At 40.5% G+C, this 18,919-nt stretch overlaps 1 protein-coding gene across 7 annotated transcripts in view; it reads left to right on the top strand.

Moving 5' to 3' along the window:
* The first annotated feature begins 2,102 nt into the window (after nucleotides 1-2,102).
* The window catches only part of ARL6 (ARF like GTPase 6), a 37,273-nt gene continuing 20,456 nt past the window's right edge, over nucleotides 2,103-18,919 (top strand). Inside the window, exons 1-6 of one of the 7 annotated variants that reach the window (XM_077820526.1) lie at nucleotides 2,103-2,180; nucleotides 2,929-3,044; nucleotides 4,514-4,595; nucleotides 5,510-5,659; nucleotides 8,282-8,343; nucleotides 16,387-16,455. In XM_077820526.1, the coding sequence (XP_077676652.1) occupies nucleotides 5,537-5,659; nucleotides 8,282-8,343; nucleotides 16,387-16,455 (254 nt within the window). In that variant the 5' untranslated portion in view covers nucleotides 2,103-2,180; nucleotides 2,929-3,044; nucleotides 4,514-4,595; nucleotides 5,510-5,536. Of the gene's footprint in view, nucleotides 2,181-2,406; nucleotides 2,493-2,574; nucleotides 3,079-4,513; nucleotides 4,596-5,509; nucleotides 5,660-8,281; nucleotides 8,344-16,386; nucleotides 16,456-18,919 lie in introns of those variants that run through there. The other 6 variants (XM_077820534.1, XM_077820518.1, XM_077820542.1 and 3 more) reach the window with 6 other exon arrangements.

Here is an 18,919-nt window from a genome sequence, read left to right as displayed (position 1 = left end):
AATGTGAATTATACATTGTACTTTACAACAGGAAAAAAATGCTAAACAAAATACCTAATCCCAGACCCAAAAAGTTTAAAAACTAAAAGTATAAGCAGGCTTTTTCTTCATAATGCCTTAACTGCAGTACAAAACTAAATAGAGAGATGTGGTTAATAGTAGTGGAATGCTGGATTTCTGGAGTTAAAACCTTCAGTCCTTACTTGGGAAAAGCTCCCTCAGTAAGGACTGCAAGATTTGGCTTACAAGGCATAAAGTATAAAGTGAGTTTTGCATTTGGTTCTGACTGTAGTGAGACCTTTGGTCATTCATATCACTTGAGTGAGTTCAAGAATCTAGGTTTAGTTCTTGGTTACTGACTAACTTTAATCTGAAAAATAGGAAACAAAAAAATTTCTCTTACACTGAGACTTATTTCACATGCTGAGTAATTTCCATACTGTTGCCAACTCTTGCAGTTTTGTTACGAGATTCATAACAGTTGGTGTTTTTCTTAAAGCCTCAGCTTCTTGAGTCAAGTGATTTTGGGAGAATCTCAGCTTTCATAAAAAGAAAGAAATGTTTAGGCACTACTGAAATACATATACTAAATAATATCCTTCCATTGCTATGTCTAGCATAATCAATCTACCTCCTTCTAGTACTCTATTCACCATAGTAGATAGAGCTTAAATGGTTTAAGACTTCATCCACCATTATGTGCTACAGTTTGTCTTCTTAGGAACTTGGGTTCCCATCATCACATCCCCCAGTGCTCTGCTCTCTGTACTAGGCTCTCTACTGATAAAACAAAAAGAAAAGAAGTACTTGTGGTACCTTAGAGACTAACCAATTTATTTTAGCATTAGTCTCTAAGGTGCCACAAGTACTCCTTTTCTTTTTGCGAATACAGACTAACACGGCTGTTACTCTGATACTGATGAAACAGTTCAACTAAAAGTTCTTCCTTTTACATCCAAAGCCTACTGCTTGGTCCTTCTCCAACCATAAGCTTCCATAACAGCTGTGTGTTCCACTGCAACCATGGAAATTTTGACTAGGGAAGTGAAAATGAGTGTGGGAAAGAACTTTTACAGGTGCCTCCTGTAGACTTTGGAATTCACTCACATCAGAGATTAAAAATGACCACAGCCCTTGCCAGGTTCAGAAATAAATGCACAACTTGTATCATTGATTTCCCTTTCCCTCAGTAATGGCTGAATATTCACACCAGATCCATTTTTCCTGCAGGCCAGGGAAGGGTAGACGGGGTACACCTGCCCTGTTTTTAAACATCTGAAATGTGCTGATATTACAGCTCTATCAGCTATCTGAGCAGCTAGAGTTTTTGCTTTGTTGATCCTCAGTTTAGCCTCTCTGTGTGATCTTGGGTAAATCACGTAATCTCTCTGTGCCTCAGTTTCCACAATAACGATAGCCTTAAAATGGCATATTTGGAGGCAGATTTTGAAACCCCTCCCAGTCAAGTATTGGTTCTGATCTGAGTTGTTGCAGGCTTTTTGGTGCGTGGAGGTGGGGAAGGGAAGGGAAGGGCTGTCGCCAGTGGCACCATTTCTGAAAACATCAGGCGATGGCGTGGTGGAAGTTGGCTTTCCCGATGCCCGTGTCCACAGTCGGGCACGGTGTGGAAGACGTAATGGAGCACAGGGGCAAACCAAGCTTTGGGAGGGGGGAGCCACTGCCCTCCTTTCCCCAGGCCTGTCTCTCCTGCTTAAGGTGGACGATGAACCTGACACCAGCAGCAGCCCAGGTAGCCCCCGGGCTGGGAGCTGCTGCGGCAGGGCCGGGGTCGCTGGGACGCATCTTGCGCGGCGCGGCTCGCGACCTACAGGCCTCCAGCGCCTCGCCGCAGCGGCCGGGGGGGGAAATTGGAGGAGGGGGCGGAGCTAACGCCGGACGGGGCGGAGTTGCCGGACGGCGGATCGGAGAAGGGGGCGGAGCTTATGCCGGGCGAGCAGGAGGAGGGGGCGGGGCTACACGTGTGGGGATTGGAAAAGGGTGGAGTAAAGGGGCTTGTGAGAGGAAGGGCGGGGTCGCGTCAGGGTCACGCGCGCTGGCGGCGTGGTCTCCTAGGCAACGGCGCAGGCGGCGGTTGCTGGTTGGGCGGGGCTCCGGTGGGCTCCAGCAGCCCTCCCGCGAGCGGGTGGCGAGGCCTCGGTGCAGGGCGAGGCGCGGTAGGGGTGAGACAGAACCGAGCTCCCGGCCTAGGGGCGGGGCGGGGCGGGGCAGGAGGCTGCTGGGCGCGGCCTGGGCGGGGGGTGGCCCCGTTCCTCCCCCCGGTCAGCCCTTGGCCCGCCCCGGCCGGAGCCGGGTCTGCGAGCCGCAGCCGGTCCCGCGCCGCTTGTTGCGGGGGCCGGTCCCCCCCCCCCCCCCCGCGCGGGCAAAGCGCGAACAGAGGGGTCCTGCCCTGGTGCGCTGAGCGGCGCTGGCCTCTGCCCCGGTCCCTGCGCAGGGTGCGGGCCGGGTGCGTTGCCCTCTCCGAGCGACTGCCAGTAAAATTCCTTGTTTTCACACGACTGTCTGAAAATTTTCCCGCTTAGTTTCTTCCTGAAGATTAAGTTAACTGCTGTCATTTCTCTTCCCTTTTTCTCTTTAGCTAAGGGGAGGGCAGGTCGGAGGGTGAAGGGCCGGTGTCTGGGAGCACATTTTTCTGTGTTTTATGATCTTTGATAAAATTATAAAGTGTTATTTATGGAATGCTGCTAGAAAAAATGGCCTCGGTTTGAAACTGGGTGGGTATAAAGATCTCATTGAGGATTGTGTACTTCATGTCCACTTGTTTGCTTTAGCGGGATAGCTAATAAAGTTTTAAGCAGTTCAGAGATTGCTTGAGAACATGCTCACCTGGCATCTAAGACTTTTGAGTCTTCTGAAGCCCCTCTCTCCTTTGTGTCATCACTCTGCATGTTTCCTGCCTACGTGGACCAGTGGGCTTAAGCAAGGATATGGGATCTGCTTCTAAGACATTGATAGTGTCTCTCTCCTTTGTGCCTGGGGCTGTCGCCTTTCACTGCCAGCACCATCAAGTTCCCCCAGCTATTGAGGTATACTGCTAGGACTCTTTCCATGAATTAGCCTGTAAGTGCTTTATTGAAACACACACACACACAACGCTGTCTTTCAAACAAACTGGCTTAATGTTTTGTCCGTATTATTTTTCCTCCCAAAAAATACTAGCTTCCTAGATTTTGGGCACTAACAGCATTTTTTCTGTGTCCTACATATCTTGCAATTGATTGACCTTCTTAAAACAGTAACATTTTTTCTTTCTCCTTTGGTGAAATTAAAACCTTTGTTAACCCAGCCTTGCAGAAACCTGTCTGCTGCTGTAAAGGCTGGCACCCAGTCCCCACTGTTGGCATTTAAATAATCCTAATCTCATTTTAGAAGTTTATACCTAATATTAAGCAATAGCATGATTATTCTGTTAAACAATAATATTTATAATAAAATAGTTGTTGCCACAATAGAGCAGCCCAGATGAAATCACTAAAAAAAAAAGTGAAGGTCCCAACAGCAATGTTAATTCAGCAGCATTGCATGTATGTAGTATATTCTGTACCTGTATTTTCTTGTTCAATATGTTGTTTGATTAATATTCATGTTTATATACTTCACCATTAAATATGCCTGATGTGTGTAATGAGGATGAGTTAATGTTGGTGTTGAAAATTTGATGTGTCACGCTCTTAAAAATACATAAACATACAGTATAACTTCTGTGTTACATTGAAGTCACTATTGTAGGTTTTAGTAAAGTTAAGTTTTCAGTTTTCTAGAACATCAATGTGTACCTTTATAGTATTTGTGTTCTTTGTTCATTCTATCACCATCGGAGTGACTCTCTTTTATCATCAAACTATCACAAGTGACCAAGTCAGCTTTGTCATTGTACTTTACTATAGAATTTTCAACAGAAAGTATCTTTCCTCTTTGGCTACTCTTTCAGAATACAGACAAATCTCTTGTGCAGACAACAAAATGGCATGTTTTGGAGAACATGATTCTGGTCAGGTTCATTTTGACAAAGTACAAGCTTTATGGTTGTATCCAGAAATGTAAAAAGCTTTTATTTTATCAAACAGAATCAAAAAGAGCTAGAAGAAAAATGAAAATTAAACAGTTATGGCAGTTCATTGACAAACTCCTATTTGTAAAAGAAATACTACCAATAGCAAATAAGTTAAACTACTTCAGTAGCAACTTAATTAAGGCACATGCTGTTGAACATATAGCTACACAATATATTAGTAGAATTCCCGAAGCAGAGTGTTTCAGACACAGTACATCATAGAAATTATAAATCTGTTCTAAGTAGACTTTCTACTACATCCACTTCTTGCCATGCGTACTTTAAGCTAATGTGGTGGGTAAAATAACTGTAATTTTCTTTTAAATGTGTTTAGAATAATTTAATATTTAAATGTTCGATCTTGGTTTTCATATTGTAAGGTATTTTTGAGCTAATGGGACTGAATAGTCTTTATCAGCTTTCCTTTCCTCTTTCTCACAGCCTCCAGAAAGTTTCTTGGTAATCTGAATTCACCGACAGTGTCTGGAACTTGAGTTGTGTATAGTTCTGTTCTCTATACAAGGTGAAATTTTTTTTCCTCCTGAAAATTCTTTTGGCATTATGTATGTTTTATTAGAGTGCCACAGACATTCAGTGTCAATTATCACATGTTGAAATTATTCCCTGATTGTAGCTTTCAAGGACTGCCAGTTCTTAGTTTTCTATATACAGTATGTCCAAGCAGAAGCTGTAAGAGAATTCACAACACAAGCGCCTTTTAGTCCCCCTACTGCTGAACAAAGACAGTTTCTGGGCCTAAGTAACAATTTGGCTTCCCTCTGACAAGTAGCAGTGTGTTTATATTGTCTGGCTACATCTCTGACTAATCTGTCATAATCAGTTTCTGTTTACAGTTAACTATTTCCTAATGTACAGTTCTTAATACCAACATTAATAACTCATTTCAGTTATGGTTTCAATTAATCATACTTTATTTACAGTTTTGGTTTCAATAACCTTACAGTAGGTGTATGAAAAGGCAAATGTTGTTTTGCAAAATTACACCATGAAGATTTTATGATATAAATTGTGATGACTGGCTGGACTTCTGATAGTTTAAAATATTATATAAATGTCATTGGTGAAGTTTAGTAAAAGATAATGAAGTGTTAGTCTTGTTGGCATTTGTATCACTAGAACACTTTGACTAATGATTCATTGGCTAGCAATACTGACAAGGACATTGGCTACTTATAACACTGTCTATATAAGCACAATCTACTTTTGTGTCAGGCTTCTTCCCAGTAATCAGCTTACACTCTGTTTACTTTCAGTATTAACCAAACCTGCCGTGACACTGCTTGTATAGGGTCTTATTCATATTGTCCTTTTAAAAGCCTGAGGACTTCTGACCCACATGCCTACCTACTGTGCTAGACCTCTGGTACCGTAACCATTTTAAATAGAGATTTCCTTTTCCTTTCTTCTGAATCACAGGTGGTCTCTGTGCATTGAATCAGAATCATGGGATTGTTTGATAAGCTAGCAGGATGGCTTGGTCTGAAGAAGAAGGAGGTTCATGTTTTGTGCCTTGGGTTGGACAATAGTGGCAAAACAACTATCATTAATAAACTTAAACCTTCAAATGTAAGTAACCTTAGTTCACTGCTAACTCTTTATTACCAAATGTTACTGCAAAGTTGATATAGAGGAAAAAAAGTGGAGTTTATAAGCTTAGAAAATATAATGTATAAAAATGCCCCCTCCCCCCCCCCCCCCCCGAAATAAAGCTTCAGTCCGTTTGCAAACCTCGCTTTATGTATATGTGTATATACATATTTTTTTAAAATAGTGGTTAAAAAACAACCACCACTACCTACTAATATGCCTACTGTCTTCTCAGATCACAGGATAAAGAAGGGTTTATGATGGATGAGATTAAAAGTGGGCTGTGGAAACTGTTTTTATTTTGAAGAAATAAATATTATCGTTTGGGACAAGTACAGTTTTACTGCAACTAGCACTTGTCTGTAAACATCATTATCTTTGTCTTAGACTATTATTGATTAAAGATGGTGCTGCATAACTAGGAAATTAAGAATGAGAATGCAAAACTTTTTTATGGTGAATTCAGCATTGGTACTTTCTAAATTAATGGACTGTGACCATCAGATGTACTAATCCATTGATAAAAAAAGAGTATGAGTTCACCATCAATGTCTTGTGTAACTGATTGTGATGAAGGGTACATACTGCTCTTTGATATGGTTTGGTGATGAACTGAATGACTTATGGAGTGACTGTACCATTGAAAACTGGAAACTCTTCCCTACCTTTTTATTTCCATGCATTCAAGGATTCCGATGGGTTAAGTGTAGCCTGATGTAACCTTAACTGTCACGAAACATAATTGTTTATTTGTTAACATCCTATTATGTATTTAAATGAAGACTGATATCTTAAAGGAGGAGACTTTTTAGCAAAAACATGTCATATCAAGTTGCAATTTATAAAGGTACTGAGAGTCTAATGTTTCTTGCTCCAGTAATTTTGCTTCTGATAAAATGTAATTGGATCTATAAATGTAAACTAGATATCTATAAAATTACTTTTTAGCCGTGCATAGATGCAAGCTGCCACAACCAGCACACTATTATTTTTCTGGCTTTGTTCTCAAAAGTGATGACCTTGGGATTGTATTATAACATTTGTTTTTATAATATGCCTCAAAACAGTGCAGTATCCAGAGGATGGGTCAAGTCTTGAAGTTAGTGCTAAGATATGGCAATGATGGGCACAATAGAAAACCCTAAAATAGATAAGCTAATTATATGAGCAAAGCAAGTAGAAACTGTCTCCTCCTGTTTACTTCATCAGTCATATTATGGTCGTTATTTGTGAATGTATTGTAAAGTGAAAATATGCGATAACACTATTTTATTAATTTGTTAAAATGTAACAAACTTAATTAGATCAGTGTCCGTGAAAACTACTAATTCTGATAAATGAATTCGTTCACCTGACAAATTGCTCTGAACTGTCAGCTAATCAGAGTACAAAGCCAATGAATATATTTCAGGCTGAGCAGTCACCTTGCTGAGAGAGCTTGAGAGAGGCATTTAAAAGACCTCCCTTTTTTACCTGCCAGCTACAATTTTGTTCTCCACTGTTTAGTTATGAAATTCAAAAAGTCATCTGTAATTTCTAGTGTAAGATACCCTTGAAGGAAAGTTGTACCTTCTATGTTCAGTGCATAGTTGTGACCTCTTGATGGAAACTGTTGGCCAAACTACTTCTTGTGGTGGTGAAAATAACTTTTTTATTTTTATATATATATATGTATTGTTTTAATTTTTTATATTTATATATAAAATAGTTTTAAAGATCAATAAACTAAGCCAGTTTTAGTGTGTATGTGGGGGAAAGCCAGTTGCTTGTAAACATCTTTTATAAATAAAGTTTTAGAGCCTCTTATTGTCTCAAATAGCTGGACTCTTTGCAACCCTTATTTTTTCTGAAAGATTCTGTCATATTGCACCAACTTTCCAGAAAAGTTGCACTGGTAACCAGGCTTTTTGTTGAGCCGTGGTGCTCTATTTTGTCCCAACCTTCCCTTCTTTGATAAATGTGGTAATTTCTTTGAAGTGCTCTGGTAGTTGACTAAGAACTAGTGCAACATAAGAACCTAAAATTTCAAGCTACTGCTTCCCAACGTAAATAGCTTGTGATAAAGAATATTGGGGCAATATGTTCTCTCTTTCTATTTAAAGGTGTTGAGGTATAATATACTTCTCTTTGGGTTGAAATTATGACCTCCAGAGGGTAGAAATACTTGGATTCTTTGTACTCTGACCTCATTGGTAACTCTTCAACCCAGAAAGCTATCACTTTCTGTGATAGTATGTTACTTAGCTCTGGTCAGTACATAATCTGTACATAAACTGTAACTTAGTTTGTTGCAAAAGCAAAGGAATTCAGTATTAAGGCTGAAACGTACTCACTCCTGAACCTTGGTCATAAGTAATACAAGGTCTCAATTTTTTTGCTAGAAAATCCAAAACTTGGATCTTGAGATGGAGGAAATCCTGGGAAAGTATGTTAAATACCTGCCATGTCCATCCATTCTGTGTTATTCAGGAAACATTTGAGTATTATATATTGCACCAAAATTTTGGGAAATATAAGTAATTTAGAAATGAAGTTACATTTCAGTTGCTGTTTCTAACTTAACATGAGTTTGTTGTAAAACATGAATTTTCTCTCTTTAAGGCTCAAACTCAAGACATAGTTCCAACAATAGGATTCAGTATAGAAAAATTCAAGACATCCAGGTAACACCACTTTTGTGTACACATAGAATCATAGAATATCAGAGTTGGAAGGGACCTCAGGAGGTCATCTAGTCCAACCCCCTGCTCAAAGCAGGACCAATCCCCAATTTTTCCCCCAGATCCCTAAATGGCCCCCTCAAGGATTGAACTCACAACCCTGGGTTTAGCAGGCCAATGCTCAAACCACTGAGCTGTCCCTTTCCCCCTCCCCAAATTAGTCTCTCTCTCTTTCAGCGTGATGTAATCAAATGTGATGATGTGTGGTGATGTAATGAAGTGTCATTTGAGTCACTCGTGTTGCTGTATCACAATATGTTGTATGTTCTGGTGCAGTTCTCTAATGTGTGAAGAGGCCAATAATGTTTTGCGGTATCACATGAGAGACTTGGCTTTGATTCCTGGCCTCACTTATAGAATCAGTAGGGCTGGCACTCTACCAATTCAGTGTGTGTAGTCTTTAGGCATGTCTCAAATCACTGAATATTAGTCTGTACTAGGTTAAGAAGTATCACTGAGATACTTTGAATGGATTTCAGTCTTCTTTCATTAACTGAACAATGGTGGCTGTAGCCTTGAAAATATGAAAGTTGCATTGTTTAAAGTCAGGAAAAGAGGGGGGACATCATCAGTTTCAAGAAGGATGGTAGACAGGCAATTGCCTCAACACACCCCACTTGTGTGTCTAAAAAAAATAGAAAAAATATGGGAGAATAATGAAAAACCCCTAAATATAACTTGACAGTATTTTGAAAAAGGTGTACAGGCAGTCTTGAAAGTAATGTGGCCTATTGGTTGGGAGACCTGCAAGAAATTCATGCGTTTCTTGCTTGAACTTGGATGACTGGGATTGATGGGAGTAATATTTTTAATTGTTTTGGGTCACCTTATATCACCTACAAATCACAGCATCACAGTGCTTTGACCACTGCTAGGAGAGGACAGTATATATCCCTCTGTATTGCTGTCCTTTATCTGCTTTTTGAGTTGGTTAGCAGGGGAGGCAGAGTGGCAATCACATTTTCATACACAACAAGAATGTTTAAAATGCTTTCTTCAGCTCATGAAAGATTTATCTGAGGTTACTGTCAGAGCCGTTTTCCAGTATGCAAAGGGTTTGTCTACACAGGGACATTATTTTTAAATAAGGTAAGGTGTGGAATTTAAAGCACAATAGCTACTCCAGAATTGCTCCCTGTGTGGCGACTGGTATTCTGGAATAAGAGTGCTTTTTTATTTTTTTTTTTTCCAGTTTAGCCTAATCCACTTCCAAAGTGGATTAATCCAAATCAGAAAAAAGCACCCTTATTTTGGAATAAGTATCCATATAGGGAGCTATTCTTGAGTAGATATTACAGAATAGTTTATTCTGTTTTATACTAGTGAGCAACTTGCAGCTTTGCCACTCGAGTTTCATGGTTTTATGCTAAATATGAGAATATGTGTATTGTGCTGGAACAGTTATGTGGATTTGTGCAGGTGGCGAATAAGGAGTGTGTGTTGCGGGGGAGGGAATGTGTATTTGAGGTTATTGTGTATGCTGATCGTGTTTTTGTGTCTGGGAGTTGTGCTGGGAGGTGTCTTGATTTGTATAGGTGATAGTTGGGTGCATGGTTGTGGCATTTGGACCATCACTGCAGGCTCCTTCATACAACAAATGAAATTGTTGCATGCAAATTAGCTGTAAAGAGTGGTGATTGTGTTGGGAACACTGGGGCATGGCCACTAGGTAACTCGAGGGGATGGAAGACCACGAGTGTCGATGAAGCCCCCTTGCACTAGGCCCCGGTGTCCTTGGCCCCCCCTCCTGCCTGGAGGCACTCGCAGCAGCTCTGCGTACTAGGCCCAAGTGTCCTTGGCCCCCCTGCCTGGAGGCACACACAGCAGTTATGCTGAGAATCTGCAACAGTATGTTGCAGAGTCAGACTGCCTGAAACTAAGCAAGGCCAAACAGGGGAGATATGGAAGAACAATGCTGAATAAAGCAGCTTTATGTATAGTTTAACAAATGATACAGAGAATCAGGGAACTAGCTGGGAACTGGATTGGTTGGCTATATGGATACTTGGGGCAGCTTGCTATTGGATAAGTATGCTGGGAAAAAGGATGTATAAAAGCCTGTGTAACTTCCTGCTCTGTTGTGCAGGATTTGAGATTTTATTCTCCCTGTACCTTTTTGCAGCTGCAAATAAACTTTTGTGCTTCTCCACCCCGTTGTGATTATTGGGTGCAGCACACCGGGTAACGAACCAACTCAAGCTGTTGTTCAGCCTCTCGGCACTGGGTGCCGGCAACAATTGGTTGAGTTAATTTTATCACAGTGGTCTAGAACACTTGGTATAACATAGATTACTTCTGGGAAAATTTTGCGCATCTGCTGATGTGCAAAATTCATGTGTCCCACATACATTTTATTTTTTCCTGCAGAAAATACATTTCTGCCCAAGAAGTACTGCAGTTCCACCTTTTGCCCACAAGAGGCCGCTGTGGTGCCAGAACAACCAGCCATATGAATGCAGCTGGCTGTTCTGGCACTATAGCTGCCTCTGGTGGGAACAAGGTGGAACTGCAGCACTTCTTGGGCAGAATATATTTTCCGGGGAGGGGAGGGAGTTCTGTATTAATATGCCTAGTAAGGAATCTGTCCCAAAAAAAAAATCTTTGGTCTGTATCGTTACCTACTTAGTGACGGAAATAAATTACCAAAATAAATGAAATTGGCATGGTTTATTTGTCAAAACAACACAATATAAATATACAGAATTTTAAAATATTGTGCACGTAATTATTTGGTGCAGAATTTCCCCAGGAGTAATATATGCATGCCTTACTGTAGCTAGACACTCCGTATATGTAAAAGTCAAAATGGCTGAGAAATTAAATACTGAACTGTAACAGACTGAGATCCAGTGATGATTCAGCCTCATGATATTCTGAACAAAAAAAGCTCTCAACCATGCTTGTAGCTGTTTCCGTCACTTTACACTGATTCAACAGACCTGTTAGGCTTCAGAATGAAAAACACTGACAATTCCTGGAATCTTATTATATAGATTGGTGATGAGCACGGTTTAAGAACCTTAGTACCTGAGTTCCTTCCAGCAGTGCATTAAGCAACGTGACCGTAGTGTTTGTTCTCTCATCCTCTCCCAGGTGGAGAAGCGTGTGCAGCAGAGTGTCTTGTTTTGGTAGGGCTTTAGGGTTATTGTTTTGTTTTGGGTTTTTTGCTTGAATATATGTGGTGGTGTTTGTTGTTATGTATAAACACAAAGAAATGCACTTAGTACTTAGAGTGAAAGGTGCTGAGGTTTGTGATGGTCCTTAGTTTATGAAGGATTTCATTCCAGTTTCAGACTGGCCCCTGAGAAAGTTGTCTGCCACACAGACAAGCTTTATTTACTCTTATTGTAGAAAGTTCCCTTGTGCCAGAGGAGCTTAGTTGTTGACCACAGTCCAGCGTAGAGAGCAGAGGACAGCTTTTATGTATTCATGGAGATCTGTGTTGCTGAGAAATGCACTTACTAATCAAAGTTTCCTAAGTGCTGAAGGCTTCGTGCCCTAGTGTATCACTATCACATTGTTGTAGTATGGCTGAGAAGTGATGAAGGCATGAATAACAGAGGCCAAGTAATCATTCACCAGGATACGCTGAAGTCTCCTAATCAACTGAAGTTGATAGAAAACATTCATCACAAATGCTGTTATGTGAGAGCTTAGCATCAGCAAGGAATCCAAGAGTTCTTCCAAACCACAGACCAAATTAATGAATTCTCCATAAGCACCTTCAAGCAAAGAAGACTGCATTGTGGCTGCAAATTCCTCAAAATGTTTTCTTCTGCCTACCAGCATCACTTCTGTTTTTCTCAGGTTTATTAAGCTTGAGCCAACTGTTCATCCATTAGCTGTCCAATCACTGGGCTATCTTGGTGACAGTGGTGTGTGTGATGCTCTATGATTGAAATGTCACCATTAATATTGCCACTGTTAGACAATTGCAACAAATTTTGTACAAAGCATATCATGCAAGATGTCAATGAAAAAGTTATGATTTGCTGATTATGTTTATATTCATGTATCATTTTTGTATCTGAATTTATAAATATTGACTATATACTGGCATCTTACATATGGGCTGTATTCCTGGGCACCACCTACCAGATAAGATTTACATCTAGTACTCCTGGGGGGGATTCTGTGTGCCTGCAGAAATTGCGCCCTGCCCCCCCCGCAGAATTCCTGTGCTTCCCTGCAGAAAATGGCCAGGAAGCAAAGGGAAGCTGCGGGGGGGTGGGGATGGGGAGAGTGGATGGAGTGCTGCTGTCCTTTAGCAGGCCTTAGAATTTATTGGAGTATGAGAGTCTTTGGTCAAATCAGGACTACTGGTCTATCATGTTGCCTGCGAGCTGGAAGGTCCGTGACCACTGCTTTAAAGAGGCCATGGCCCGTCCAGTACAGTGGCTGGGTTGTGATGACTTCCGTCTTGACATACAGGCCCCAGCTCAGGTCCAGAGTAAACCAGCTGCTTGGATTAAACCTGAGATGACCTATGAAACTCTTAGGAAGGCAAATGAGGTGATAGGTTTTGGGGCTTCTGCCTTGTAACCTTGTTGATTTTGTTGATGTCAAATGATGAGTAGTCTGGGGGTGTTTCAACAAGGTATCTGAGCTCCTTGATGAATCCTTGAATCTGTAGTGGCCTGTAAACTAGCATAAAATCTGTTAGTTTTGGCTCTGGTTTCTAGCATCACGTCTCTGAATTTGAATAAAGTTGTCTTTCTTTTGAGGGACCTCTGCATTTGAGGTTTGCAGAGAAGATTAATACAGTGCTGCCTGCTTTCTTGTCTTGTTCTGTGACATACTGATTATCCTGGAGGAATGGGGTGGACGAGCACAGGGCTCCTGGTGTCATCCAGATAGGTCTCAGTGATGCAGCTTTTTTCAGGTGCTTCATCGCTGACATGGTCACGTGTTTTGGGTTTGTTTATTTGTTTGTTTGTTCTTTGCTATGGCAGATCTTGCAATAATCGGCATCACAGAATCATAGAATGTCAGGGTTGGAAGGGACCTCACGAGGTCATCTAGTCCAACCCTGTGCTCAAAGCAGGACCAATCCCCAACTAAATCATCCCAGCCAGGGCTTTGTCAAGTGTGACCTTAAAAACTTCTAAGGAAGGAGATTCCACCACCTCCCTAGGTAACGCATTCCAGTGTTTTACCACCCTCCTAGTGAAAAAGTTTTTCCTAATATCCAACCTAAACCTCCCCCACTGCAACTTGAGACCATTACTCCTCATTCTGTCATCAGCTACCACTGAGAACAGTCTAGATCCATCCTCTTTGGAACCCCCTTTCAGGTAGTTGAAAGCAGCTATCAAATCCCCCCTCATTCTTCTCTTCTGCAGACTAAACAATCCCACTTCCCTCAGCCTCTCCTCATAACTCATGTGTTCCAGTCCCCTAATCATTTTTGTTGCCCTCTGCTGGACGTTTTCTAATTTTTCCACATCCTTCATGTAGTGTGGAGCCCAAAACTGGACACAATACTCCAGATGAGGCCTCACCAATGTCAAATGGAGGGGAACGATCACGTCCCTCGATCTGCTGGCAGTGCCCCTACTTATACATCACAAAATGCCATTGGCCTTCTTGGCAACAACGGCACACTGACTCATATCCAGCTTCTCGTCCACTGTAATCCCTAGGTCCTTTTCTGCAGAACTGCTGCCAGCCCTTCGGTCCCTAGTCTGTAGTGGTGCATGGGATTCTTCTGTCTTATGTGCAGGACTCTGCACTTGTCCTTGTTGAACCTCATCAGATTTCTTTTGGCCCAATCCTCTGATTTGTCTAGGGCCCTCTATATCCCATCCCTACTCTCCAGCATATCTACCTCTCGTCCCAGTTTAGTGTTGTCTGCAAACTTGCTGAGGGTGGAATCCACACTATCCTCCAGATCATTAATGAAGATATTGAACAAAACTGGCCCGAGGACCGACCCTTGGGGCACTCCGCTTGATACCAGCTGCCAACTAGACATAGAGCCATTGATCACTACCCGTTGAGCCCGACAATCTAGCCAGCTTTCTATCCACCTTATAGTCCATTCATCCAGCCCATACTTCTTTAACTTGCTGGCAAGAATACTGTGGGAGACCGTGTCAAAAGCTTTGCTAAAGTCAAGGAACAACACGTCTACTGCTTTCCCCTCATCCACAGAGCCAGTTATCTTGTCACAGAAGGCAATTAGATTAGTCAGCATGACTTGCCCTTGGTGAATCCATGCTAATTGTTCCTGATCGCTTTCCTCTCCTCTAAGCGCTTCAGAATTGATTCCTTGAGGACCTGCTCCATGATTTTTCCAGGGACTGATGTCAGTTTTAGTTTGTGTGGCTTGTGCTGTTTGCTTTTGACCTGTTCCTAGATAATGATCCTGTGCAGCGTATGGGTGATAGATGTCTGGAATCTAGCTTCTAGATGTCTAGATGTCTGCTCTAGATGTCTAGATGTCTGCTCTTCTGTTTTCCTGGGCTGTTCCTCCAAATTTGAACAGTGACAAGTGAAGTGGATTATGTCATGGGATGGTCCAAGTTAAGGAACAGTTGTCTTGTTTGCTAGATGCTAGAGGAAAGGCAGATCTGTTGTATATCTTTTTGGTGCAGCAACCTGCTTGAGTCCTTGGAATGGGTGGAGCTGGAGCAATGTGTTCCTGGAGTAGTGGTGGGTGTGCTGGAAATGTGGTGGCATAACAACAATGCAAATATTATTGCCACTATCATTACTAGGTAGGCTTGAGCCCCACAAGAGAAAACGTCAATGTGATCAGATATTCATTTTCTCGAAATACATTGTCAGTGTTGTGACACCCCCTATTGCTTTTACTTGCTTTGGGAGGGAGATGGTACTTCCCATTTAATCATACAGTATCATGTCTGAGTAAGTTATATAGTGGCCTTCTGACCAGCAGGTAGTGGTGAAGGTGAAGAAGCAGGGCTGGGGCTCAGGGATCCTTCTTTGTAAGAGGAGAGCCTTGTTCATGGGGGTGGTTCCTGTGCTGAGGGGCTGGGAGAGCATTCAGAGCTGCACTTTCCCCTTTTAGAAAACCTTCATTTCTATTTTCAAGAAGTGAAAAGTGACTAGAGGTCCCTCTCCTGCTGCTTCCTGTGGTGCTGGCCATGTGTGGGGCCTGCTGGAGCTGGTCCCTGCTACTGCATCCTGCTGCAGAGTGGGAGGAAAGAGGGGTCAGAGAAGTTAGAGACCTGGCTCCTTCCAGGGCCCTAAGGAACCTGGTCAGTTTCCCTCTGTAGACAATTCCTAATACTGAACTTAATACAAATACAAATAATGTCAGTAGGCCAGCTTTGCCCACATTGTACTTAGTTTCATTTATATGGATGATACTTATTTGATTCCAGAAGTTGATCAAAATGTTGTTTTGTAACTCTTTCATAAGTGGACTTACGATTGTGCTTAGTGTTTGGGTTAAATGTTGAAGCTACAGTAGATCACTTAACTGCTTGGGGAAACCCAATAGTACTCAAGTTTTGAGCAAATTGAAATATTACCTTGTAAGAATTCTGTCTTGAAGGATAGTTCTTCCCACTGAAGCCAATGAAAGCCATCTGTGCATATTAAAGGCATGCCATGAAATTTAAAAATCACATTTCCATCTGAATTTTATTTACCTACTATTATACCATTGCTGTAATTGATTGATATACAGAAAACACACTTCACTCCCCATTTTTTCAGGTTGTTTACTTTTTGTATTTGACATTACTGTGTGTAGTCAGTTTCCCTGTTTTTGGGGGGGGTCTTTCACACAGCAGAAGGGGGAAGAGAAAACCTTTTTTTAATGGGAAATTGATTGTACAACCACAAAAACTGGCAGGAAGGCTTTGGGGTTTGGTGTCATATCAGAAGTTTTTATTTTGATTTTTTTTAACTTACTATGTTTTAAGTTGATTGTCCATTTAAAAGTGTTAAAATGAGGAAAATATATATTTTTTTTTGTTCTGTGGGATCTGTACCTCACTCTTTCTTCCTTTTCAGTTTGTCTTTCACAGTGTTTGACATGTCAGGTCAAGGCAGATACAGAAACCTGTGGGAACATTACTACAAGTGAGTAATTTTTTTTATTTTAAAACGTTGCTGTTAATAGTAGCTAAATAGATTTTTTTTTTTTTTTAAAATCTAGACAGATATAACATGTTAGAGAGCTGGGAGTTGATGATGATAGACAAATTTGGACTGGGAATAAGATGCACATTTTTAAGTGAGGGTATTTAACCATTGGCACAACAATCGTTGTGGTGGATTCTCCATAACCAGAAAAATTTAAATCAAGATTTGATATTTCTCTAGAAGGTATGCTCTAGTTCAAACAGGAATTAATTCACAGAAGGCCTATAGCCTTTGTTTTACAGGAGGTTGAACTAGATGATCACAATAGCCCCATATGGTTTTATAATATACGAAAATTAGAAAGTGTGGTTTTACCAGCCTCTTTGATTATTATTAGTCCTAAAATCTATAATGATGGCTTTATAAGCAGCTTAGATGAGTCATGAAAGAGTGTGGTTCTTATGCTACTACTGTTACTAAGAATATTGTTCTTAAACAAAGGTTTAAGCAACATCCCACTTCTAAACTAATTGGCTTGGAGTTATCCAGTGCTTTAAAATGGTTATGGTAGTCTCATTAAGTATTCTTGTACTGAGACATCAACTTTGTGTTAGGTCTAGCTGTGTGTTTCTGGTTAAACCATAATACTTCCTGCTGGTTTATACTGGATTGTTAGTATAAATTAATTCAAAACACATCTCACTTAGAACAATAAAACATGGGATGGGGAGCATGTGGAGATAGAAAATAAGGAGATGTATGAACAGTTGGTAACAAGCATATGTATGGGGATTGGTTGTTAGTTCACTGAGGGCAGTGTAGAAAAGGAGAGATTTGAACACTTTATATAAAAAAAAAAGAAAAAGTTGGGGAATCAGAGGTTAGAGGTTGGATATCTTATCGTTTTCCTGACATTCATATCCACTTTATGGGGCATGGATGAACATAAAAGATGCTGATTTACTGCTGTTTTTATAGACAATTGTAATGCAAAGTTTCAAAGAACGAGGCATCTATGTAATTATCAGGGTACTAACAAACGTTATGCCTTTTATCCTATATGTTGTGGCAAAAATCAAATAAATGTGCTTAATAAAATTGTGCTGTTGTTTTGGCATATGCCCTATTCTTTAGATTGTTCCATTTTATTTCTTGCTGATACTAAAATTTAAAACTCTCTTTTAGTGATTTCTATCTTCTAAACTAGTCTCAGTTGTTATCATTCATGTGAATATGAAGGCCAGTAGTGAGCAGGACAAAAGTAACCTGAATTCTCCATTTTGAATGCTTGAATTTTGATGTGTTTATTATGTGATAAACTTTGCTGTAAGATTCTTTATTTTTCCTCTTCCTCCTTTTTTTTAAAATTGGAGATTAACATAGAGGGCTTTTCCTACAAAAATTAATTGGCAGTTTGAGAAATTGTCAGGTAGATAGGTATTTTGTAAATTTGCATTAGGGCTGGGGTTTTCAAAGCAGCCTAAGGGTGTTAGGTGCAGGATTTGGATGGAATTTGGATGCCAAATTCCCAGAAGCTGCTTTGAAAATTCCAGTCAAAGTGTGTGATAGGACATCACTGTATTAAAAACTGGCATTGAGGTGATCCTCCTATGTGGCAGAAAATCAGTGTGCGCACAACTGGTTAGTTTTCATTTGTATCATGTCCACAGTTTAAGAGTATAGTTTCTTAGCAGTAACACTGACACTACAGCGCCCCCTAATATCAGTATCCTCCCTATCCACTGCAGTTTTTATCTATATGGGATTTAATTCCAGTTAAAAGTAGCATACAGAAAAGCAATATAATAAACTAATAAAGATAAGCAAGACTGCAAGTACAGAAAAATAGCTAAATTAATCTATAGGTCTGATCTAGAACCTGTGCACATAAGTAGGTACTTCCAAGTACTTGACACTTGCACTTTTTTCATATCTGGCTTACACCTCTCTCTTCAAGGGTACATTAACAACTCGAAATCTGATTTAATGATGCATGTGGTATCTTGACTCTTGAGTATTGTCCCTGTTACTGGTTGGTTTGTTTTTTTTTTGTATGTGTCTGTGAGACCTAGGAGAATCTTGTTTCTTTGTAAGTAAATATATGCTATAATTGTAACTTCACTATAGTACTGTTGTACAAACCTGCTGTTAACACTTTATTTGAGTAGTTTTAGATATGCTGGAACATTTACAACAAATATTAAGCATTTGCTTACAGTTTATTTAGATTTTTATGCAATACACAGCAATAAATGTGGGCCTAGTCATGCAATCTTAACTTGGCCAAATTTCCCACTCTCTTTGATTGCAGTGGTAGGCGATCAAGAATTGCAGGATTGGGTTGTATTGTGGAGATGAGAGGGAAAAACATACTGGTAGCTGACCTTCAAGGAAGATTAGGATGCAGAGAAAAAGATTACAAAAATTTAAATAAAATGCAAAATTATGTATGGGGTTTCTT

This window comes from Eretmochelys imbricata, chromosome 1 (genome assembly GCF_965152235.1).
Source record: "Eretmochelys imbricata isolate rEreImb1 chromosome 1, rEreImb1.hap1, whole genome shotgun sequence".
Lineage (NCBI taxonomy): Eukaryota > Metazoa > Chordata > Testudines > Cheloniidae > Eretmochelys > Eretmochelys imbricata.
The sequence above is the reverse complement of the archived record's forward strand: the minus strand, read 5'-3'. Positions and strand labels throughout refer to the sequence as shown.